The 26,773-nt window shown below is 35.7% G+C and overlaps 1 protein-coding gene across 17 annotated transcripts in view; it reads right to left on the bottom strand.

The window, feature by feature from the left end:
• The window catches only part of LCORL (ligand dependent nuclear receptor corepressor like), a 156,960-nt gene that overhangs the window by 117,852 nt on the left and 12,335 nt on the right, over nucleotides 1-26,773 (bottom strand). For all 17 annotated transcript variants that reach the window (XM_032854326.1, XM_032854303.1, XM_032854293.1 and 14 more), the window contains exon 2: nucleotides 674-739. In XM_032854326.1, the coding sequence (XP_032710217.1) occupies nucleotides 674-712 (39 nt within the window). In that variant the 5' untranslated portion in view covers nucleotides 713-739. The remainder of the gene's footprint in view (nucleotides 1-673; nucleotides 740-26,773) is intronic.

Raw genomic sequence — 26,773 nt, 5'->3', positions numbered from 1 at the left:
GGACATAAAACAGATCAGATACAAGATGCAGAAATAATTCAATCAAAATCAAAGCAGAAAATCTACACTAGTGTTACCTATTTTATGAATAAACTGTACTATAAAATCTCAAAGGTCTACAAAAGCCTTCTCCTACTGCTCTACTTTCCAAGCAAGCAATAAAACAACTAAACTATGGTATCGCAGCAATTATATCACAAATCAAAATCTTTCACTAGGCTTTATGCTACAGCATTTGAAAGAAGTGGCTAATAACAAACAGTATCATATGTAAATATAAAACTCTGAACATACACAGTGGGATTTCTCAGAGGAACAATCTGATTTCCAGGCTGCCTGTCTCATGAGCAAGAGGAAATATTTACTTAATTGAACGCTTTTAAATCCTCTTTAAGAATAAGCAAGGGTACATTATAATAAAAATTAAATTTCACCACTAAGCCAAAACCAAGTTTCACTTTCCATTTTGATCAGTATACTGAATTTTTCAAAAGATTATGATAATGTTATGTAATAACAAAAACAATATTTGGATCACTTATTTATTTGAAAATACTAATTAAACAAGACCACAAATTTATGTTTAATGTAAAGTTAGCACAGAACAACTACTTTTCATTTGTTAAATGGGACAAAAAGTCACAATTTTAAAATAAAACTTAAAAAGCATTACCTTCAAATAAACTGAGGTCTCTTCGTAGCCGTGGTCCATAAAGCCCTTCTAAAATACTCTCAAAACCTGTGTTGTAAAAGAGAGAAAAGTATATAACCTACTGGAAAAGTTAAATTTTACAATACTCAAAAACCATAAACCCAAATGAATTAGAAAATTACAAATTTAACTATGAGGTGTCATTTTTCCTCTAGGTGAATTAAGCTGAACTAGGCAACACACAAAACAGTAAACAATCACACAATGACTGTCAGAAATTACATGATTGTGAAGAATTTAAAATATTCAAAGGTAAACATTCTCTACTAAAACAAGTAAAATCTTTGTTATTTAGAAGTATTCCAAAATTGAAATACTATAGGCAGATTTTTTTTTTTAGTAATAGTTTTGTAGGGGAGAATGAAAAAAGACATCTATTACATTCCAGTTTATACCTGTAACAAAAAATATTAACAAGAAAGCAGCATCTTTTTTAAGAATTTTATTTTTTATTTATAGATTTTATTTATTTATTTGACAGAGAGAGACACAGAGAGAGAGGGAACACAAGCAGGGAGAGTGGGAGAGGGAGAAGCAGGCTTCCTGCTGAGCAGGGAGCCCCGATGCAGGGCTTCATCACAGGGCTTGATCCCAAGACTCTGGGATCATGACCTGAGCCAAAGGCAGATGCTTAAGGACTGAGCCACCCAGGCACCCCAGAAAGTAGCATCTTTAACCTCAGTTACAAAAATGAGTAAATGAATATCAATGGAGAGAAAATCCTGGTTGTGCAAAGTATGGTATAAAAAATTTAAGCCTACATACTTACAAAAATTAAAACATAACAATTTGTTCATGGCTATAGACTACTTTGGAAAGGTAATACCTTTGTAAGGTATTACCTTGGAAATACCAAATATTTGGAAAAAAATACCAACAATCTTGTCAAGTTAACAAGTACCATAAATTTGCAAGAGTATTCTACCTTCTGGATATACTGACTTCAGTATTTCACAATTTTCTTTGTGAAGGCTGTATCTTATTCAATTTTAAGCAGCTTACTGATAAAGTAAAAGGCATTCCAAGAAAAATGACCAGGATGGCAAAAAAGGAAACCAAAAAAGTAATGGATTTAAGAGTGCTTAAATTAGGGAAGAAAAACAAAAGGTAGAATGATAGGTGTGAAAAATGAAAGGTAAAGCAGATTTTTTTCAGTGGTGTTTCTAAATCATAGAAAAATGGAAATACTTCTATAGAAATGTTTCATAAATACTAAAATGCTTTAAAAAACATTTTAACATCCTTGAAAGCAAGATGCATTTTAAAATCAATGGTGTGTTATAGTCAAAGAGTGGCAACACTTTTTCATTTAGAATGTGAAGAAATGATGCAACTTAAAATTAATGATGTCTTAGATTTAATAAAGTAGCTATCATGGTACTTAATAAATATGTAGTTAATAAAAGTTTTGTGAAATGATTCAGTACTAGTTCCTATGAATGGAAATTTCAGGCAGAAAAGTGAATAAATCATCATCAGACAGAGCTTTCAAGAAGGCTATATAAGACTTTCATATTAGGTAACAATTCAGACTCAAAGAGCCCCAAATCTCTATTACTAAGATATTCTATTTATCAATGTGCTCCAAAAATATTATAAACAACTATTTTAAGATGTTATTCTGTGTTATACTGGACAAAATATCATGTCCTTCCCCCTTGCCCTGCCCCCCGCATATAAGCCTACTGAATTTAAATGCTGCACATTTCCTGGATTTAAGTCTGAAAAGATGACAAACAAGGACTTACTTTGTTCTATTGGGCTTCTCAGCTCTTCCCTAGATAAGACAAGGTCTTACACATATCGTGTTAAGATTTATTCATAGTATATAGTATTGGTGCTACTGATCTATGGCCACCAAAGAAACTGGTTATAAATTTCTTTTGTACTTATCAAGTTCTGATGTTAATATTATGCTACCCTCATAAAATGAATGGTAATGTTCTTTTCTTTTGCCACCTGGGAAAAATGAAAAAATGTAGGATGTCTTGCTTGACTATCTGGTAGAATATGCCAGGGATGCCACCTGGAAATAAAGTCTTTCTGAACAGGCTTATTACCAATCAAATTTATTTAACTGTCATAGGTCTACTCAGGTATTCTATTTCTCATGTTAGCCGTCAATTTCAACTACATTTCTCAATTTATTTGCATAAAATGTTTCACTGTATGCTTTTACCTATTTAACATCAACATCAGCAGTCATGTCCCTTTTGCTTTTCATCCTTACTTTGGTTATTTATGCTTTCTCTTTTTTCTCAGTAAAGTTCATTAAAACTTCCTCAATTTTTTAATTTAAAAAGAATGCTTCTGGGGCGCCTGAGTGGCTCAGTGGGTTATTTTGCCTTCGGCTCGGGTCATGATCCCAGGATTCTGGGATCGAGTCCCGCATGGGCTCTCTGCACAGCAGGGAGCCTGCTTCCTCCTCCTCTCTCTCTCTCTCTGCCTACATGTGATCTCTGTCAAATAAATAAATAAAATCTTTAAAAAAATGCTTCTTTTGATTCCTTAATCTTCTGTTTCATATTTATGTTTTCTTATCCATTAATTTCTCCTGATGTTAAGATACATTTCCTGTTTTTGCATCTTTGGTAATTTTATGTGGATGCCAGACATTATGAATTTTACATTGTGAGTGCTGGATTTTTTTTTTTCTCTTAACGAGTATCATACTTTGTTTATTCAAAACATTAAAATACGTGAAGATCATTTGGGGGCTTTTTAAAAAAGGTTTCTAGAATAAAAACACAAAAGTCTTCCCACTACTATGTTTAGCTTTTGTGGATCTCCACTGAGTCACTCTTATATTCCATTATTGTTCTTATTCTGGTTGGTGGGAACCTGAATGACTCCCAGCCCTACGTCAGTTCTAGCAATTGTTCAGATCACGGTTCACTGGTAATCACTTTCCTTAAAGTGTTATTTATCAGCTCTGTGGATGTCCGTCTTACATATGCATTAACTGGTTTCCAAAGATTCAAGGGTAACGTGCTGGTTTCTTGAGCTCTTTTTCTATATAGCTCCCGCTTTTCTGGTACTATGCCCCCACAAATTCTAGCCACTTAAAATACTCTGAATGCTGATCTCTGTCTTCTCAAGTCTGTAGACCACTGGGCTCTTTTTGGAATCATCTTGCCTGTGCTACAGTCTGGAAATGACCTCCAAGCAAAATGGTGGAGTGATCATAGAGCCTCCATCATTGATTTAATTTTTCTCTGGGACCACAGTCTTATGCTACCTGTTTTCCAATGCTGAAACAAATTTCTTTTAAATATACACTCCAGTTTCTGAGCTGTCTACACCAGAGGATAAATCCAAACCCTCTTATTTCAGGAAGTTTATCTGCTGACTTGTTAGTTTAATAATTTTATTTATATAAGTTCAATTATGTTCTATTTCAAATATTTAACATCTTTTTTTATAGCTCCCCATTCCTTACAAATATTTAGGTATGTCTTACAAATATTCTTACAAATATTTAGGTTTGTTTTAAATATGGGAAGCATGACAATTTTGAAAATCAGCATCTGATCATCCCAATAACTTATTGTGCATGAGTGTGTTCTGCTGTCTCATTGTTCTTGCTCCTCTTACCTGTTTCTTTGTGCACTTATTCAGTACTTACTAGCTTCTGCCCTCAAAAGATTAAAAATTCCAAGGCCTAAGATGGATGTACCCTCCTCCAAAGATGCTTACTGTTTGCTTCCAGAAGGCAGCTAAAGGCACCATCAGTTAGAAACCATCCTGTGGTAGGCAGAATGAATGGCCTCACAGAAATATTCATGTTCCAATACCTACTATCCATGAATAAATTATGTTACATGGCAAGAGGGCATTAAAGTTACAAATGGGATTAAGGTTGCTAATTAGTTGATCTTATAATAAGATCATAGTAGTTTACCAACTATAATCACAAAAATCTTTAAAATGGGAAGAGAGAGACAAAGAGTCAGAATGAGATGGCATCATTAGAAAGACTCAACAGGTCATTGCTTGCTTTGAAGACAGAAAGAAGCCATAAGCCATAAGCCATAAGCCATAGAGTGCTGGCAACTTCTAAAAGTTGGAAGACACACAAAAATATACTCTGCCCCAAAGCTTTCATAAAGGAACACAGCACTGCCAACAACTTGATTTTAGTCCTCCGAGGCCCACTTCAGACTTCTGACCCTAAGAATTGTAAGATAATAGTAAGTTAGTGTTATCTTAAGCCACTAAATCTGAGTTAATTTGTTACAACAGTAGGAACCTATATACATTTCTTAGTCCATTCAGGTAGTTATAACAAAATAACAGAAACTGGGTATCTTAGAAACAACAAACATTTATTTCTCACAGTTCTGGAGGCTATAAATTCAAGATCAGAGTGCCAGCATGGTCTGATTCAGGTGAAGCTCTCGCTTGGGTTACAGAATGCCAACTTCTCTCTGTCCTCACACAGTGGAAAGGGTGAGCTAGCTCTCTGGGATCACCTTTAAAAGGGTACTAACCCACTAATTCCCATCCTGTAAGAGCTCTATCCTCATGATCTAATCACCTCCAGAAGGACCCACCCTCCTAATATCATTACTCTGGGCATTAAGGTTTCAACAAACGAATTTTGGGGCAACACAAAAATTCAGACCACAGCAACACTTCAATCCAATATTACAGCTTGAGGTTCCTTCATTGTTAGGATATAGATCTGCTAGAAGGCCACCCTTGTGACAAATTCAATCTCAGACATTTTTCTCCTTTTACTTCTTCCTCTTCCTGCTCTGCTCATCAGGTAACATTCTGGAACTGCAGAGAGGAAGGATGACTTTAGATCTGGTTGCTTTTACCCTGAAGGCATGGCCTTTTGAAGTCTAGCTTAATTTGCAGAAGATCTCCTATAAGAATGTCTACCTTGGACAAGCCCTAAGGCTTGAATTTTGATCCTTTGCCTAGTTAGCCAGGACAATACAAATAATATTAACAAGGGACTTCAAACTTAAGCAGCTTTGCCTCTTATTTTCTACTTACCTCTAAAATTAGCCTAGGGATTCCCAACTGTCTTTCAGCTCTATTTTTTTTTTTTAAATCTAACATTTTTTTCATTGCTTTCGGCAGAGAGACTTAACTATATAACTGAGATCAATCCTTACCAAAAGGCCAAAATTCCTATGCATTCAGTTTGACTATAACACAGAGTTTATTTATATAAATACATGCAGTTTATCCAGTTCTCTACTGAGAGCTATATGACTTTTTACTTTTTTGTTATTACGAAAAATGGTGCATTAAAAATCTTGATAAATGTGTCATCCTATCCAAGTGTTACTTTCTTCCTGACAGAAATCCGTAAGTGGAATTACATGGTCCTAAGGTATGCACATTTTCAACTTTACCAGATAATGCATTATATGATTAAATCATTTTGCAACTCTATCAGCAATGCTTAAGAGTTCCTATTTTCCCCCAAATAACCAAAACTTGGTATTATCAGACTTTATAGTTGTCAAACACATTAAAATAAAATCATTTATTTTAATTTGCAGTTTCTTAGTTATTACTGAGGTTTAGCATATTCTGAAACATTCTCCATTCCCATTGCCCTTTTGCCACTTTTCAACTGACTGTTGGCCTTTTAAAAATTCAGTCACTGGGCGCCTGGGTGGCTCAGTCGTTAAGCGTCTGCCTTTGCTCAGGTCATGATCCCAGAGTCCTGGGATTGAGCCCCGCATTGAGCTCCCTGCTCAGCCAGAAGCCTGCTTACCCCTCTCACACTCCCCCTGCATATATTCCTTCTCTCGCTCTCTCTCTCTCTCTCTCTCTCTGACAAATAAATAAATAAATAAATAAAATCTTAAAAAAAAAAAAAAAACTTCGGTCACAGTTTTATGCATTCTTGATGCACTGACAATGACAATTGTCAATTTCATGAACCATATCCATGCTCCAACTATGTCTTGATTTTTCATTTTGTTCTCTCACACAGAAGTTTGTTTTATTTTAATACAGCATAAATACTTTTTTTTGTATCTCGTTTTACGACATAAATTTTTTCTTGGGTAAAAAAGTTTTTTGACAAAGATAATTATTTTATAGATATATGTGTGTGTATAAAATTCTGTAGTTTTGCTTTATATATGTAGTTGTTAAATCCATCAGAATTCATTTTTTAGCAACAGTCTAATATAGAACCCAACTGTATGCTAAGCATTATACTACCTCAAATGAGGGGCACCTGGCTGGCTCAGTCAGTTAAGCGCCTCAGTCTTGATTTCAGCTCAGATCATGATCTCAGGGTCCTAGGATCAAGCCCCACATCAGGCTCCATGCTCAGCATGGAGTCTGCTTAAGATTCTCTCTCTCCCTCTCCCTCTGCCCCTCCTTCTACTCGGGCTTTCTCTCTAAAAAAAATTTTTTTAAATAAAATTTAAGAACAAATAAATTTTAAAAAATATTACCTCAAATAGTAAGGCTACCTTCATGTCCCTAAAGTCCCAAAACGTAAGTCTGTATGTTTTTAATAGCTTTATTGAGATATAATTTACCATCATAAAATTTATACATTATAAATATATAATTTGGTGATTTTTTTTTAAAGATTTTATTTATTTATTTGTTAGGGAGAGAGAGAGAGAGAGAGAGCGTGAGCACAGGCAGACAGAGTAGTAGGCAGAGGCAGAGGGATAAGCAGGCTCCCTGCCAAGCAAGGAGCCCGATGTGGGACTCAATCCCAGGACACTGGGATCATGACCTGAGCTGAAGGCAGCCACTTAACCAACTGAGCCATCCAGGCGTCCCTAATTTGGTGATTTTAATATAGACATTGTATAATCATCACCATAATCTAATTTTAGAACATTCTATCACTTCCAAAAGAAATATTGTACCCACTTAAGAGATACCTCTTTCCTACTCCAGCCCTAAGTACCTATTAATCAACTTTTTGTCTCTACAGATTTGCCTCTTCTGGGTATTTCATATAAATACAGTCATGTAATCTGTGCAAATTTTTTGTGTCCGGTTTCCTTCATTGAGCATAAGGTCTTTCAGATTCATCCATGTTGTAGCATATATTAGTACATCACTACAACTGTATATTCATTTATCAGTTGATAGAACTTTGGGTTGTTTCCACTTTTTGGCCACTGTCAATAATGCTGCTATGAATATTTATGTCCAAAGTGTAGACATACATTTTCATTTCTGGGTTGGTACACAGAAATAGAATTGGAATTGCTAGATCATATGATACTTTTATGTTTAACATTTTAAGAAATTACCAAAATGAAAAAAGAAAAGAGAAAGAAATTACCAAACTGTCTTCCAAAGTAGCTGGACCATTTTATACTCTCACCCGTGATTTCTCTACATTCTTACCAATACTTGTCTTTTTTATTATGGCTACTCTAATAAGAATGAAGTGATATCTCATTTTCCTAGTGACTAATAATGTTGAACATCTTTTTATGTGCTTATGGATAATTTGTATATTCTTCAGATTTTCAGGTAATTTGTATATTCTTCAGATTTTTAAAAAAATCTACTCAAATCCTTTGCTTACATTGTAACTGGGTTATTTGTCTTTTCATCACTGAGTTATAAAAGTTCTTATGGGTATAGGTCACTTATCAGACACATAATTTATCTGCAAATATTTTCTCTAGTCTGTGGGCTCTTCTCACTTTTTTGATGATGTCTTTTAAGTACAAAGGCTTGTAACTTTGACTAAGTCCAGTTTATCAACTTTTCTTTGTGGATGTTTTTAGTCTCTCCATTAATCTGTTTGTCTACTCATAAGCAAATACCACAACGTGTTAAGTATCACAAGGGTTTTAAAAAGTATTCTTCATGACAGTTTTTTTTTTTTTTAAGTGTAACATATAATTTGTTGAGATTTTTCTTGCTTACCTTATGGTTTTCATGAACAAAAATATTTTCAACTTAAAAAAAAAAATTCTTTTTGGTGTGCCCAAGGTATATGGCCAACGTATATCCACTAAACTTGCTAAACTCCTCTATCCATTTTAATAATATAACTACTGACTCTCTTATATTTTTCCATACAGATACATGTGGAAAGCCACAAATGTATTTCCTCTTTCAAATCACTGTGCTTTTCTTCACCCCTAATTCTATTGCTTCACTTAAGGCCTCTAGTAAATGTTCAACAGGACTGGTAATACTCTAAATTACATACACAAGAACAAAGGTAAGAATTATAGCATATTTCCCATCCAAAACTGTACATGCCAGAAGACAATGGAGCAACATTTTTAAATACTAAAAGAAACTACCAACCCAAAATTCTATACTCAATAAAAATACCTTTCAAAAATGAAGGTGAAATAAGGACATTTCGGACTGCCCCTCAAAAAAAATTATTAGAAGACCCCCAATACAAGAAATATTAAATGAAATTATTCAAGCAGAAGAATACAGATCCGTGGATCTATTTTAAAAAAAGAAGGTTCCTCAAAAATTGTTAAGATAAAGGTAAATATAAGATAATTTTCCCATTTTCAATAACTAAAAGATAATCAACTATCTAAAAATAGTAGTGATATTCGTTAATAGCATATATAAAATTTTTGCAAATCATGAAACTGATAACAGACTTGTATCTAGACTAAAGAACTCTCAAAACTCAAGAAAACACTCATTTTTTAAAAATGGATAGAAGATTTAAACAGGATCACTAAAGAAGACATATAGATGGCAAATAAGCACATGAAAAACTGCCCAACATCATTTATCACTGACACACAAGTCAAAATGCCAATAAAAGAAACCTACTAGAATGGTTAAAAAGAACTGCTAATAGCACATGCTGATAAGATGTGCAGCAACTAGATTTCTAGCATGCTCATGACATACCAAAAATCCCATAATCCTCAATAACAAAGAGCCTTCTCTATGGGGTAGAATAATGATTTGAAAGCAAAAGCATAATAAAGTACACTCAGAGAAACTACTTAAAAAAAAAACAAACTAACTAAAATTATGGAAGTGAAATATACCAGGAGATGATGAGATATAGGAATTAGTGGGTAACTAAAATAGAACAGAGATAAAACTTGCTGATGATAAGTAACCATGTTATAAATTTGAGGGTAGGTACTACACTGATGCTTTCTGCATTCTCCACTGTTTATCATAATGCTATTATTAAAGTTGACCTAAGGGCTACAAATCTAATACTGTATTTTTGTAATGAAAACACACCTGATTATAATGCTTTCTTTCTGTAAATAAACTTTAGACAGATTCTTGAGTTGCTAGATTCTATTCTATGTTTTAAATCTTATTAAATGTAGCAAGTCTAGTAACTCTGACCTATATAGCATACAAACTGTCTTTTCCTAAGGTCACAATTATTTAACGAAATGCTTCTTTAGTCAGTAGTCAGATGAAAAATCCATTTAAGTGTATCTTTACTTCCACGGTGGTAAATCCATGCACGACACTCAACATAAAGCTATATTAAGTAAAACTATAGTTTACACAAAATTTCAATATATTCTATCTCCAGAATCTTGCTACTAAACAAAGACTCCTGGATTTAAATATAATAGGCATTCAGGCAAAAAGCAAGAATTCAGACTTCAGCATTGGAGGAAAAAGAAAAAAATGGTGTTAGGTAAAGTTCTCCAGAAATGGACGACACCCAAGAGTCTTCATGGAAAAAGAATTAGCTGGCAAAACAAGGAAGGGCACATTACACATACAAAAAAGATTAGCATATATAAAGACATGGGGAATAGAGAGCTGAATGTACTCAAGAACAGCACTATTCAACAGAACTGTTATATAATGATAGAGATGTTATATATCTGTGCTGTCTAATACAGGAGTTGAGGAACAAATTTAAAATTTTTATTTAGTTTTAATTAATTTAAATTTAAACGGCCATGCCTAGAAATTGAAAAATAATCGCAAAAATAAAGAATGTGATGTGAAGAAAAGGGAAATATAAAAGGCTGGAGAGATAAGCATAACACAGACCCTGAAAGGCTTAGCACGTTTTGCCATGTAGTTAATTTTTACCTTGAAAGTCAGAACGAGCCATGCTAGGTTTTTAGGTAGTCAAGAGATAGGATTAGCTTTACATTCAGAAAAGATCACTAAGGCTGCAAGTGGCATACACACTAAATGGGAAAAGAATAAAGACAGATGGCTAGAAAACCTGCAGAAATACAGCAGAGAAAAAAAAAAAAAACCTAGGTTTAGGCAGAAGTTTACTTAAGAGAAAGAAGATAGCTCTGAGTGATATAATTCAATTAAGTGGAAATAATAATTAAATGGGACATAGCTTCATTATTTTAAGGTGAGGCTGAGTGGAATTAAAATTTCTGGCTTAAGAAACTGAGTGAATAAACATTCACTGAGACAGAAAATCCATAAAGTAGTTTTGTTTTGGTTTTGTTTTATGTAACTGGTAGATATGAAAGAGTTCACTTTTGGATATGTGAGCATAAACCAAAGGAAAACATCCAGAGGCAGAAACAGACTTAGAGGTCATCAGTATATAGACAGAAGATGGGAGTCCCAGTTTCCAATTAATTAAAACAGATTTTCTTCAAGTACCAAAATAAAAAAAGTTTAAATTACAACTTAAAAGCTTTTTTCTATTTAATTGTTAATACTGTAATGTTATTACTGTTTTTTACTACAAATGTTCAGTATTTCAGTACACATAAACGAAAAATCAATGTTATCATCTGGTACCAGGCTAGACCCCTGGCCTCCCCCAGGCACCCCTGCCAACTCTCAAGTCCTAAAAAATGCTATATTATATTCCTCCTCCGGCATTCACACAAAGTTGCTCATCAACCTACAATATATTCCAAGGCCCCATCTTATCGCCAAAACATGTCTGGATAACTTCTACTAATTCTTAAAAAGTCTTGGTATTAAGAATCACCAAGGGCACCTGGGTGGCTCAGTGGGTTAAGCTACTGCCTTGGTCTCAGGTCACGATCCTGGAGTCTTGGGATCAAGTTCCACATCGGGCTCCCTTCCTGGCGGGGAGTCTGTTTCTCCCTCTGACCTGTCCCCTCTCATGCTCTCTTTCTCATTCTCTCTCTCTCAAATAAATAAATCTTAAAAAAAAAAAAAAAAAAAAAAGGAAAGAAAGAAAAAAACCCTAAAACTGGGGCACCTGGGTGGCTCAGTCAGTTAAGCGTTCAGCTCAGGTCATGATCCCAGGGTCTTGGGACTGACTCCGCATCAGACTCCCTGCTTGGAGGGAAGACTGCTTCTCCCTCTCCCATTCCCTCTGCTTGTGTTCCCTCTTTCACTGTGTCTGTCTGTCAAATAAATAAATACAATCTCAAAAAAACCCAAAACAAAAAAAAAAGAGGGGGGCGCCTGGGTGGCTCAGTGAGTTAAAGCCTCTGCCTTCTGCTCAGGGTCCTGGGATCAAGCTTCCGGGACTCTCTGCTAAGTAGGGAGCCTGCTTCCTCCCCACCACCCCCCCAGCCCCGCCTGCCTCTCTGCCTACTTGTGAACTCTGTCAAATAAATAAATAAAATCTTAAAAAAAAAAATATCACTAGAACTATAAAACTCCTAGAAGAAAACACAGGGAAAATACTCCTTGACATTAGTCTTAGCAATGATTTTTTTTTTAATATGATATCAAAAGCATTGGCAATAAAAGTAAAAGTAAACACGTGGGATTAAACTAAAAAGCTTCTGCACAGCAAAGGAAATGACAAACAAAATGAAAAGGTGACCTACAGAAAATATTTGCAAACCAAGTGGTCTAGTTTTACATGATAAGGGGTTAACCAAAATATATAAAGAACTCACACAACTGAACAGCAAGAAACAATCCAATTAAAAATGGGCAGAGGAACTGAATAAACATTTTTCCAAAGAAGACATACAAATGGCCAATAGGTACATGAATAGGTACTCAACATCACTAATCAGGGATATGCCTATCAAAACCACGATGAGCTATCACCTCACACCTGTTAGGACTGCTATAATCAAAAAGATAAGAGATAACAAGTGCTGGTGAGGAAGCAGAGAAAAGTAAACCCTTGTGTATTATTGCTAGAAATGTGAATTGGTGCAGCCACTATAGAAAACAGTATAAAGGTTCCTCAAAACATTAAAAATGGAATTACCATATGATCCAGCAATTTCACTTCTGGGTATATAACTGAAGGAAACAAAATCACTAGGCTGAAGAGCCATCTGCCCCTCCCACTTCACTGCAGTATTATTTACAATAGCTAAAACATAGAAACAACCTAAGTGTCCCTCAAGGAATGAACAGATAAAGAAGATATGGTATATATAAATAACAGTATCATTCAGCTGAGAGAAGGAAAGAAACCTTGCCATTTGCAACAACATGGATGAATCTAGAGGACATCATACTAAATAAAATTAGCCAGACAGAGAAAGACAAATCTGTATGATTTCATCCCCCCTTTATTTGGAATCTTTACCAAAAAAAGAACACCAACAACAAAAAAAGATCAAACTCCTAGAAACGGAGTACAATGGTGGTTACCAGGGGCTGGGATAGCGGGTGAGGTGGGGGAGATGGAGAGATGATCTGGTCAAGGAGAACAAGCCTTCAGTTAAAAGGTCTGAATAAGCTCTGGGGATCTAATCAAGAGCATAGTTAGTAATACCGTGTTGTATACTGGAAATTTGCTAAAAGCAGATTTTAAGCTTTTTCATCATATACACACAAAAAAAGGGAACTATGTGAGGTAACAATGTGTTAACTCCATTATGGTAATCACTACCCAAAGTATACGTTTGTCAAATTATCACACTGTGTACTTTAAAATATATAATTTTATTTGCCAATTTATATCTCAGTAAAGCTGGGGGAAAACAGTGCCTCAATTTAAAGCTCTGCTCTGTCTACTCTAATGTAGTTTTAGACTACACTAGATCCATTGTTTCACGATTTGTGTTATATACCTGTATTATTCGCTTTGGAGCACTTATCACAATTCTAATTAATCATGTGTAATTTTTAAAATGTCTTTTTCCAAGTAATCAATATTCATTTACCAAATATTTACAAATGAACAGGTGTTCTAGAAGCTGGGGATACATAGGTAAGTAAGAAAAGACAAGTATTTCGCCCTCAACTCAAACTGGAAGAAGGAGAGAATGGGGAAAACATTCGCATAAACAAATCTTTGATATTTTTACTTGGAAATGCCATGAAATTTTAAAAGCTCCAAGAAGTACTGTACCATGTCATCTTGCTTGTTATGCTTAGCCCTAGTACCTGGCCTATATAAGGCACTTAAATACTTGTTGAATAAATGCTTGAGGAAAAAATTTAACCCTGAGACCAAAGACATTTATTTTCAAAAGAACTTTTAGAACACAGCCCAACTGTAAGTTAAAAACTACCTGTTCTTGGGGCACCTGGGTGGCTCAGTGGGTTAAAACCTCTGTCTTCAGCTCAGGTCATGATCCTGGGGTCCTGGGATCGAGCCCCGAGTCGGGCTCTCTGCTCGGCAGGGCGCCTACTTCCCTTCCTCTCTCTCTCTGCCTGCCTCTGCCTATTTGTGATCTCTGTCTGTCAAATGAATAAATAAAATCTCAAAAAATATATACCTATTCTTAATCATGATCTTTCTTCACATTGTTTCTTTCTGAAATTCAGCCATTTATTTATTTATATCCTATCTTGTTCTAAGAATACTCATATTTATGTCTTGCTTAGTTTTTTTCTATTTCTTAGAACCTAAGACACTAGTTTCAATGTAACCACTGCCTTTTTTTTACATTTTTATTTATTTATTTGACAGACAGATCATAAGTAGGCAGAGAGGCAGGCAGAGAGAGAGAGAGGAGCAAGCAGGCTCCCTGCTGAGCAGAGAGACTGACTTGGGGCTCAATCCCAGGACCCTGAGATAATGACCTGAGCCGAAGGAAGAAGCTTTAACCAACTGAGCCACCCAGGCGCCCCACCACTGCCTCTTTCTTAACCTGTGTCTTATTGTTCTGTTCTTTCTACAAGCATATGTCAAGTATATTTTCTACTATAACTTAAGGACTGTGGTGCTCTATTAATAAACATGACTCTATTACAAGGTCTTGAAGTCTTCTCTAATCTCCAAACATGAGCATATAATTGGAACTACTGGTATCTACTAAAATCAAGGATGCTGCTAAATATCCTACAATGCACAGGACAAAACTCCAGAATAGGAATTGTCCAGCCCAAAATGTCAATAGTGCCAGGGCTGGTTCAAAACTCAGGGTTAGGAAAACTGGGCCAATTATGTCTGAATATACGCTAAAAGAGAAAAACCCAAAGATTATCTTAATTATCCACCTCTTTCTCTGATTAACATTTACACATGTGTAAATCAAACTAGTCATAAAGAATTACCAAGCAATAAGCACACATACAAAATAAATGGTTACACTGTACAAGGCTTAAACACAGTTGATCTGATACTACAATAATTATTTCACCGAATTTAAATGCTTTTTAGTCACTGCTGGGGAAACTGATCTCATCCTCTCATTGAAACTACTGGCATTCCCTGACTTTTATACCTGAGTCTGTTTTGCCCTCTCATACATATAGGATGATAATGGATATGGAGTCGAGATCCAGGTTGGAGTCCCAGATTTCCCATCGTATCAGGTATATGATCTTGCAAAAGTGACCTAACTTACCCAAATCAGTAATCTTTCTTCTATAAGACTTGGAATATTATCAACACTTCATATGTTGAAGATTTACTTATTATAATCAAACATTTAATAAAACTCATTTATCCCAAGTACAGAGTCAATCCGTATAGAATTTTTAGTGAAATATAAAGCAATAAACAAAAGCTAAACACTATTGACAAACTAGGAAAACACACAGGTATCTGAAATAGACTTTACCCTTACTTGAGTATATATGGACAAACTCAGGAAATACATTCTGACCATTCTGTGTCCACATTATTTCCCCTTATCTTTTACTAAGTTTATAAATTATTTTTATAGAGTTAAAATGCTAGACATAATTTATAGCACCGATGTCTGATTTTAAACAAGACTAATAGGTGAAACTAGATTTATTTACAAATGAAAAGATAAAATATGGCATAATAATGTGCTCTAGGAAGAAACTTATAATAATTTAAATAAGAAGGTTTGTGGAGCATTTAAAATAATCTAGAACAGTGGGCGCCTGGGTGGCTCAGTGGGTTAAGCCTCTGCCTTCGGCTCAGGTCATGATCTCAGGGTTCTGGGATCAAGTCCCACATGGGGCTCTCTGCTCCGCAGGGAGCCTGCTTCCTCCTCTCTGCCTGCCTCTCTGCCTACTTGTGATCTCTGTTTGTCAAATAAATAAATAAAATCTTTAAGAAAAAAAATTAAAAAAAAAAAAATCCAGAACAGAAAAATTCAATGTGCAACTTTTACGAAAGACACCTTAGTACATAAAGTATATATGACTCTCACTTTGAAATCTTTTCTAGAAGGCAGACTCTGAGTGCTTTAAAGAAGCAGCAAGAGAAAAAGACATACATCCAAGGATGAGGGAAAAGGAATGGGACAGGCAAATGAAAGATGAGAATTTCAATTTCATCTGTCATGTTTTATTTAAGATGGAGGGTACTTCGATATACATAATAGTACACTCTGTAAATTTTCTGGAAGCCTGAGACAGTCCACAAATTGAAAAAAAAAAATTTTAATTCCAAACAGTGAAACTTTGTTATCTTAAAGATGCACCTCTATTAAACATTATTCTCAGCAACACAGAAAATGTGAAGTCTACTGGAGTAACTCTCTGTTACTAAGGCTCTTATAACAGATATCAGGGTCATTATTCTAATCAACTTCCACCATTTAAAAGAGTATAAGGCTTTATTAACTCTACTTAAAACTCTTTGGTCCCTACTCCTTACAGGATGAATTATGGATGCTCTAAAATAGCATACATGGCCTCTCGGATCTAACCTCTGCCTACTCGTCCACCTCATTTTATGTAACTTCATCATAATTAAATTACATGTCACCTACATGAAACAACTTACTATGCTTACAAATCTTGAGCTTTTTGCACATGTTTTCTCTCTGAAATCCTCATCCCCCCATAATTTTTGTTCACCTGTCAAGTATCCTGTCTTCCAAACTAACCTAAAATACTTTCTTTCAGCTTTACAGCTAGCTGAGTATCCATATTAAGCAGCAGCTTGTTCATGTGTAAAATACATAGAGTTGATTTATAAGCACTGTCTAAATGGTATCACAAAGTCTTTTCCAATCTTATTTGTCAGAATTTATTATCAGCACCACCTTCTTCAAATATGTTCACAACCCAATTTGAGACATTTCTTGTTTAGCTCCTTGACAATAGGAACAACATTATTGCCTTTGTTGTATTATCCCCAAGATCTGTCACAGTGATTTGTCTAATAAAATGTAGTTGAGGGGCACCTGGATGGCTTAGTTGGTTAAGCATCTGCTTTCGGCTCAGGTTATGATCCCAGAGTCCTGGTTGAGTCCTGCACTGGGCTCTCTGCTCAGCAGGCAGTCTGCTTCTCCCTTTCCCTCTGATGTTCTCCCTGCTTATGCTCTCTCTCCCTCTGTCAAATAAGTAAATAAAATATTTAATAAGGAAGGAAGGAAGGAGGGGAAGGAGAAGAAGAAGAAGAAGAAGAAAGTCTAGTTGAGGGGCACCTGGGTGGCTCAAATGGTTAAGCATCTGGCTTTTGATCTCAGCTCAGATCTTGAGCTCAGGGTCATGAGTTCAAGCCCCATTTAAAAAAATAATAAGGCAGCTGAATTTCATGGGTGACAGAGGAGAGCTGTCAGGGAGAGAAGAACCATCTATACTTAATAGTATTTCAATAAAGAGAAGAAGAAGTTTAAAATAATAAAGTGACTGATATAAAAACAAACATTGTGGCAAATGACAGTAATTTAGAGAAGACTAAAACAGGTGACAGTCTTCATTTTTTCCAAAAACATTTTTGTTAAACTCTTAATAAACACTTGACTTAAAGTCAGAGTTTAGTGGGGAAGAAAGGCAAAGCAACAAACAAGATCAATAAATATTACATAAAATGTGTGAGATAAGTAAGCCTAGAGAACTGAAGTCTAATAGAAATGGGAGAAATAAAATAGTTAAAGGTATACTATTATTATTTAATTAGGGGAGGGGAGAAACGTGTGTTAGTAATGAGCATTGTGGTTAAAGCAAAAACATCAATTTTAATATCAGAGAAGATAAATTCAAGATGAAAAGCAAAAACTCTTAAAAATAAATGATACTCAACATAAGTAATATAAGTAATGTGCAAAAGAAACCAGTTAAGTGACAAGAAACTCAAAAGCAAAATATACTATAAACTTCAGCTTATCTCAGCGGCTTAACTCTACTTGAATTTAGTGACTTAGTTCTGTAAAAAGAGATAGGTTTTTAAGCCCATAAGGGGAAGGAGACAGGAGAAAAGAGTCAATATTATATTCCTTGAAACCTTAACTCACTTTTGATCCAGGTTATCATTCATAAAAGTCTTCTCTGGGCTCCAATGTCTTCCGGCTGTTTACAAAACTCAAGACCACTCTCAAAGGACAAATAACATCACTTGCTACAAATGGGGTTATTAAATATGCAATGAGTGGTAAAAAAAAAAAACAAACCCATTTTCCAAAAATACTTTGTACAAATAGCTGTATGGTAGAAAAAAAGTACAAAAGGGACAACACGGATGCCTGACAAATTACAAATTTTAACACAACTTTATTATTTTAAAGTAACTACATATCTAAAGAGAATAAATGGCAGAAAGTATTAACTATATTATTCAATTTCCATTAGATTTATGTTTATTTATTTATTTATTTATTTTTTAAGCAATGGAAGGATGAATATACTGAAAAAACTCATCCACTCAACTATTATTTAAGTACTCAGTGAGTGCCAAAAAGACAGGGAAAGAGAAAACATGGTTTTTCTTTTGCATGCAACACACACACACTTTGAGTGCACACACACACATACTTTGAATATGATGGAACATATATAAATGTTTATGATAGAGGAAGGTGAGAATAATACTGGTGCACAGAAAAGGGTACCAAATCCGAACTTGGAGAGGCTAAGAAAGGCTTCTTAGGCAAAGTGAAATCTAGTCAGCTAAAATGTGGTAGAAAAATAATCCAGGAGTTGAACCAAAATTAAAAATGTATAATGTGGAACACTTAGGTGGCTCAGTTGGTTGAGTGATTGCCTTTGGCTCAAGTCATAATCCTGGGGTCCTGGGATTGAGCCTTGCACCGGCTCCCTGCTCAGCGGGGAGTCTGTTTCTCCCTCACCCTCTGCCCGTCCTCCCTGCTCATGCTCTATCATTGTCTCTCAAATAAATAAGTGAAATCTTTTTAAAAAATGTATAATTATAAGAATGTTAACTGTATGGTTGGCAATAATGTAAACTGGAAATAACTAAATTATCCTTCAAAATAGAGAAAAGGTGATACATACATACATATTTATGTATCAAGATATTACAGAGCAATGAAAAGGAATGAACTGTATCTGAAGGCAACTATATGAATGAATCTTACAGATAAAATGTTGAGTTTAAGAAGCTACACACAAGAAAAATTAAGTGCTATACAATTCCATTTACACATTTCCCCAGTAACAGCCAAAAATAATCCATGGTGTTGTCAGAAAATTACCGACATCTGAGAAGGGAGGTGAGATTAGTGATAGGGAGAAGATATGAGGGGACTTCTTGGGGAGGGATTCTATTTCTTGATCTGGTGGTGGATGCACGAAAATGTTCAGTTTGTTCACTGAAGTTTAAAGTACATATACTTTTTTCTATGCAGTTATACTTTTTTTTTTTAAGATTTTATTTATTTGACAGAGATCACAAGTAGGCAGAGAGGCAGGCAGAGAGAGAGAAGGAAGCAGGCTCCCTGCTGAGCAGAGAGCCCGATGGGGGGGCTCGATCCCAGGACCCTGGGATCATGACCTGAGCCAAAAGCAGAGGCCCTAACCCACCGAGCCACCCAGGCGCCCCTGCAGTTATACTTTTTAAAAAGTTTGTAAAAAGCAGTGAATAGCAGCTATTGGTAATCCAAAAGGAGAAAATAAATACGCAAAAGCCCAGAGGTACAGTGTCTGAGAACCCCAAAATAGTTCAGTGTGACTCCTCTGTAAAATGCTAACTACAATACCTATACTCAAAGTTATTACAAGGATTAAGGGATAGAATACATATAAAGCACATACCTGGTACGAGTATTAATAGGTGTTCAATAAACGTTAGCTACCATTATTTCTATACTAGTATTACTGAGCTACTAATGCAGCTGATTGATGGTAGTGCCCAAGGTAGAATGACAAAAAGGGTAAGGTGGTATAGAGGCAGCAGGTTACGCTGGACTTCCCCAAGCCGTGTTATGAATTTAGACTTTATCCTAAGGTTGGTAGGAAACCAATGAAGCTTTTTACACAGAGACTCATGCGATCACATTTGAGTTTAGGAAAATTATGCATAGAAAGAAGATATGAAACTTTAAAAAAAAAGACATCAAGAAGAAAGAGACTGTCAACAAATATCACAGAGAGGTCCACTATGCAGAAAGGAAGAAGGAAAAAAAAAATCACTGATTTGAAAAACAGTATGTAACAATTTGTACAGCACAGTTAACTGACACCTAGAATGAAAGTACTCTAAATTTACAATTTACTACAAAAATCTCCATTTAATATCTTTTATAAAATTGTAACTTACACACACAAATAGCAACAGGACATCCTGTTCATTAAAATTAAACTAAAAACACATTTTTTAAAGTCTCCTATAATCATCACAATTATTACTACTAAGGACAAATTATACACAAAGGTGAGTATCTCTATATATCTCCATATATATCTCATCTTTATCTCCATCTATATCTCATAAAGTCCAGATTTTCTAAGCCATATATTAATTTGCTGTGGTTCTTTTAACAAACACTCAAGACATAAGTACCAAATTATCACAAGTGCTGACATATATTAACACTAATGTGAAAACAATTTAGCAAGTTATTGTTATTTCAACAACAACCAAGTAAGATGAGTGCTCTGAGGGATTCTGACACATTAGCTACATCACTGTCAATTCAGCTCTACAAGATTAAAAAACAATGAACTGCTCTTCAGCATATTCAATGAGTCTATTAATAAGCAGTACCTTCTTTGGTTTGCTTGAGGAATAGAAAATGTCAGACAGATCCAAGACTTAAGCAGCAATGGTTTCTTACTGGTTTTAGAGTTATTCAAAACACAGATAAAGATTGGAGGAAGCGAGTAAAAGGGTAAGAGAGAAAAAGTAGGAGAGAGAAAAAGAAAAATAGAGAAAAAGGGAAAAAGTAAGCTTCTGGGTTCTAAACTCAATTTTTTTTGGCTCATAACTAAAGCATATACAACCAAAAATAGTTTATTATTAAACCTAAAAGCAAGTAAGATGTTACATACATCGTATTTTCCACAACTCTTACATAAATCCACAATTACTTGTACCAAAAAGTGTAATCCCGGTTTATTCATATTAGAATAAGAAATGGTGGCACCTGGATGGCTCTGTTCTTTAAGCATCTGCCTTCAGCTCAGGTCATGATCCCAGGGTCTTGGGATCAAGCCCTGTATCAGGCTCCCTGCTCCAGTGGGAGTCTGCTTCTCCCTCTCCCCCTCCACCTCATTCTCTCTCTCTTTCAAATAAATAAAATCTTAAAAAAAAAAAAAAAAAAAAGAAATGGATTACAGCATTCAAGCAACCAATGTATAAAATGTTGATTAAAAATTTTAATATTAGGGGCGCTTGGGTGGTACAGTTGGTTAAGCATCTGACTCTTCTTTCAGCTCGGGTTGTGATCTCACCGTCGTAGGAACAAGCTCCATGTAGGGCTCTGCATTCAACGTGGAGTCTGCAATATTAAAAATTGGGCCAGAATTTGTAATATTGTTAAAGCTATATCACAGGAATATGGAAATTCATTATGCTCTCTTCTACTTTTGTATATACTTAAAATTTCCCAGAATGATTTTTATAAAATACTATGCCCAAATTTTCAAATATTCTCCTGGGAAGGCTACTTTTGGTTTCTCCAAAGAGTAATTATGGTTTGCGTAAGGTTGGTCTAAAACAGAGAACTATAACAGTATATTCATTGAATGGAATGTGGAAAGTGGCATTCCTATGACCTTCCAAAAATAATGTCAGTTGAATCTCAAATATCAGAATAAGGGCTAATTCTTTAGAACAATTATTAAAAAAAAAAATTCACAATTTGGCCCTCAAGCCAATTTTTGTACTCCCATGGTTTCTGCCACCTTGCAACTCTCACGGATACTGTAATAATTTTTGGAGAAAAAAACAAAAAGAGAGGGAGATCAAGAGCTCAGTTTTATGGGCACCTGGGTGGCTTACTCTGTTGATGTCTGACTGTTGATTTTGGCTCACATCATGATCTCAGGGTTGAGGGTTCCAGCCCTGCACTGGAAACTGCGCTAGGCAGGGAGTCTGCTTAAGGTTCTCTCTCCCTTTCCCTCTGCTTTTGCATGTTTGCTCGAGCTCTCTCTTTCTCTTTCTCTCTCTTGCCCTCATAAATAAATCTTGAAAAGAAAGAGTTCAGTTTTAGATATGCTATATTTAGGATATCTTAAAGACATACAAGTAAGTGAAGAAAGCTCAAGTAAATAAAAAATGAGATATGTTAGTAACTGTGAGGACATGGACAAAATGAAGGTAAAGGAAGTGTTTGGGATTTTGTTTAAAAGATGGAATTATTGTATGTCAAAGCTATGCAGTTCTAAAACCTATAGTGAACCATGTTACTCTCTAGCAACTTCAACAAAATTAGGGAAAACTGATCTGAGACAGTCTTTCCAAATTACTTATGTTTATTATAAAATTATTTTTTTATTGTTTATTATAAAATTATTATAACAACATACAATTACAACATAAAATTACTCAGTCTATCTAGGCTAAATTTTCCTGACAGATAATGAGGAATCAAATCTGGGAGGGAAAAAACAAAATACCACACACGCAATAATAATCAAGGTCTAAAGTCACCCCTCGGCCTTCAAATGTTAAGAAAACACGAATGCACAGGCACCACATCATTCCTGCAACGAAGTAGGAACCTTTGAACTATGAAATATGAAAAATATGCTGCTCTATATCCTATTCTGGATAACTGTCTCACAACCCAACTAGGCCTTCTAAAAGAAGCCTAAAAATAATTTTCTCTATTCTTCCCGTTTTCTGTGTGCCCATAGTTCGTCAATACCTAAAATCTGGGGGCGCCTGGGTGGCTAAGTGGGTTAAAGCCTCTGCTTTCGGCTCAGGTCATGATACCAGGGTCCTGGAATCGAGCCCCACATCAGGCTCTCTGCTCAGCAGGGAGCCTGCTTCCCCCTCTCTCTCTACCTGCCTCTCTGCCTACTTGTGATCTCTCTCTCTGTCAAATAAATAAAATCTTTAAAACAAACCAAAAAAACCCCCTAAAATCTGTTAATTCTAATGCATCATATCTTTTGAGTTTCTCTTCCTTTTTCATTACTACTCTTATTTCAGATCCTCATAATTTCTTGGTTGGGCTATCTTGACACCCCCCTGGTTGATTTGCGTGTCATATTCCTCTATTACTCTACTGGCAGAATAAAGTTATAAAACCACAAATGAAACTATGTCACTCCTGTGCTTAAAATCCATCAATGCACAGGGGGTGGGGAGAGCTGAGTGGCTCAGTGGGTTAAGCCTCTGCCTTTGGCTCAGGTCATGATCTCAGGGTCCTGGGATCGAGCCCCCTGCATCCATCGGGCTCTCTGCTCAGCAGGAGCTGCTCTCTGCTCTCCCTGCTGAGAGCCTGCTTCCCTGCCCCCCGGCCCACCACTGCCTCTCTGCCTACTTGTGATTTCTGTCAAATAAATAAAATCTTAAAAAACAAACAAACCCATCAATGGTTTTCCACTACCTATGAGTTATTTAATGGGGATGATAAAAATAGTTCCTACTTATTTAACTATTGTGAAAATCAAATGAACACAAGTGTAAGCATTTAATGCCTAATCCAAAGTAAAATAATTAAAAATAAAATAATTACTATTATATTCCACTTAAAAGTTTCTTTGTGACTCATCTTCTCTCTTTTCCATATCCCACAATCATCCTATGACCATTCCTGGACCCATACAAGGAAATCTGATCACTACCCTCCTTTGTATCATAACTGTATATGCTTCTTTTACAGCACTTACTATAGTAAGAAAACCTTGTGTAATCTACAAGACTGTGCTTAATGAAAATAATCTAATGCATCTGACTTCCCTAACACAATGCCTGACCCTGTAAATACTTAGTGAAAAAAAATTACGAGGAAGAGATGCACAACAAATCAGAGCAGATGACTGCGCTTCCTTCAACACTGAAAATCCAATTATTTCTGATATAAAATAAAGGGGCAAATTTGGAATGGGTCTAAAGAATGAGAGAGTCAGCAAAAACTCTGTAACAAGGATGAAAGGATCTGTGGGTTCAGACTGATGAGAAGAGTGAAGATAACGTAGTAGGATCAGTTAGCTAAGTAAGCTAATGTATACTCATAGGGATATTCTAAGCCATTTATAATTTATACTGATGCCAGAATGGAAATATTAAAAGGTCAAATAATAAGGCAAAGGAGAAAAAATAGGTTATGATTGGCTGATCATTAATGCTGGTGTGTTAAAAAAAAAAAAAAATTACCATGCACTATTTTCCTAGACTCTAGATGGGTATCAGGGAATAGAAGAAACGGGGAGTTAAAATGAAATAATAAACTGTCATTAGCTACCCTCTATTTGATTATTTACCATTCTTTGGAAAAATTCAGAAGAGATGGAAAGAAGATGGCCATCATTCTTGGAATTGGGATAGAGAACAACTTTATATCCAGACTAAAAATACTGACAATCTGTGCTGGCAAAAATCCTTGCCCCACTAACTCCATGCTCTTACCACCCACTATTTCCAATAGTGACCAAGAAAGAAATCTGGGTATATTATTTCTGATTAATCTACCCAAACAGAAACCTTAACTCAGATATGCATGTTTAAATAACAGAAGACCCTATTCTCTCTTATTTCTTACCAAGAACCAAGCACTGAGGTGGTCTAAATCTAAAACACTTTTACCTACTCTTCAAACTCAGGGTTCTGAAATGAAACAGAGAGCAGCACTATTTTACTAAAGCTTTAGACACAACTATCTGATTAGGAAGGATCAGACTTGTTAATTTTTTAACCAGTTTTGACCAAGAGAGTAGTAAAGACCTGGATGTGAATTCTACCTTCATATTTCCTCTATGGAAAGTCTTGGGCAGCTTCTCTAAGCCTCAGTTTTCTAATCGGTAAAATGAAAACAAAAATTGTATTATTTCACATATGAAAACTGAATGTGATTAATACACATACACATAGTGTACGATGCATGGTAAGCACTCAAAGATATTAGCTATCATTATTTCAAAAGTGTTGAAAAACCTACAATTTATATACTACTGTGTGGTTTTAAGGCCTGAAAGTGATTAATTCAAGAGAATGTAATATTTTGACTCAACACTGCTTTTAAGTATTTTTACTTTATAACATATGTATTTATTTAAAAATTTTTATTTATTTATTTGAGAGAGAGAGACAAAGAGAGAACAGAGGGAGAGGCGAAGGGATAAGCAGACTCCCCACTAAACGGGGAGCCTGATGCAGGGCTTGATCGCAGAACCCTTCTATTTGATCATTCACCATTCTTTGGAAAAGTTCAAAAGAGATGGAAAAGTCAGACGCTTAACTGAGCCACGTAGGTGCTCCTGTAACAATTTTTAAGTTTATAGAAAATGTTTTAAGTATGATACAAATTTTCATTTTTCCAACTATTTGAGAGTAAATGGCCTTTATCATGTTCCTCCACCCTTGAATCCTTTTAACAAGTAATTCCTACAAAAGCATTCTTTTAGGAATACAACTATTAAAATCAGGAAATTAACAAGGATACATTATGTATAATGTTACTGGACTGTCAATGCTACTAGGCCCCTCCTCAGTGAACAGTATAGGGCATAAGTGTGTATACATACACACACATTAACTTCTATATTTCTAATCTATACATAATGAAAACCATGATTTCACACCAATATCTCATTTCCAGTCCAACACTACAGACAGCATTCTAGTTTTCCCCAATTCCACATTTGAAACTCCCCTCTCAACAGTGAGAGGCCTGGCTCCCATTACCTTTAATATTTATTTTTTTGACCAGTCTCCCTGTATGTAACCGATGTGTGGCTGTCTCCCCTTCCCTACAGGGATACTTTCCTCACCCTTCTCTGCACTAATACCCCCACACCTCCCTCATGTATATAACTTACTCACTTTGTTCAGGCCCCTATTTCTCATGCCTGGCACCCCTCCTACAAGAATATCCTCCTCCTGCTGCTCAGGCTCTAACATCCTACCTATGCTGAGCTGACCCTCCATGGGATGCCTTCCTCTCCCCACCCTCAGACTCTGACATCTTACACTGGGATGTCCACGCATCAACTTCCTCCTCAATACATCCACACCAGGTTACTCCCTACATGGATGCTTTTCTTTCCTACCCTTTCTCCAAGCAGATGCCCTCTTTATCTTCCTACCCTGTTCAGGTCTGAAGACTCCTTACTAGGAACAACCAATCCTCCCTCATACCAGGTCTACTATCCTTCACAGATACCCTGCTGGGACTCTGACAACTTGCACCAGCATGCCCTTATAGGCAGAATACTCGTCACCTCTTGAAACCCCATCAACCCACATGGGGACCCTCCTTATCCCTGTCAGGCTCTGACATTCCACTCCTCCAAGAAGACATGGCTCTCTCCCCCCACATACACCATTCAATGTAGACACTTAGCCTTGCTTTGTTCCACCTTATGGTTTTGGTACTGACTTGTTCAGAAAGAGAAGAGAAAGAGGATGAGGAAGAACTGATAACATTTTAAAGAAAGAGATACCAGTGAATAAACTGCATAAGCACCCATAATCAGAGCTGATTAAAAGCA

This window comes from Lontra canadensis, unplaced genomic scaffold (genome assembly GCF_010015895.1).
Source record: "Lontra canadensis isolate GAN:19392208 unplaced genomic scaffold, GSC_riverotter_1.0 scaffold1, whole genome shotgun sequence".
NCBI lineage: Eukaryota > Metazoa > Chordata > Mammalia > Carnivora > Mustelidae > Lontra > Lontra canadensis.
Note: the sequence above shows the minus strand (reverse complement) of the source record. Positions and strands in the feature narration are given on the sequence as shown.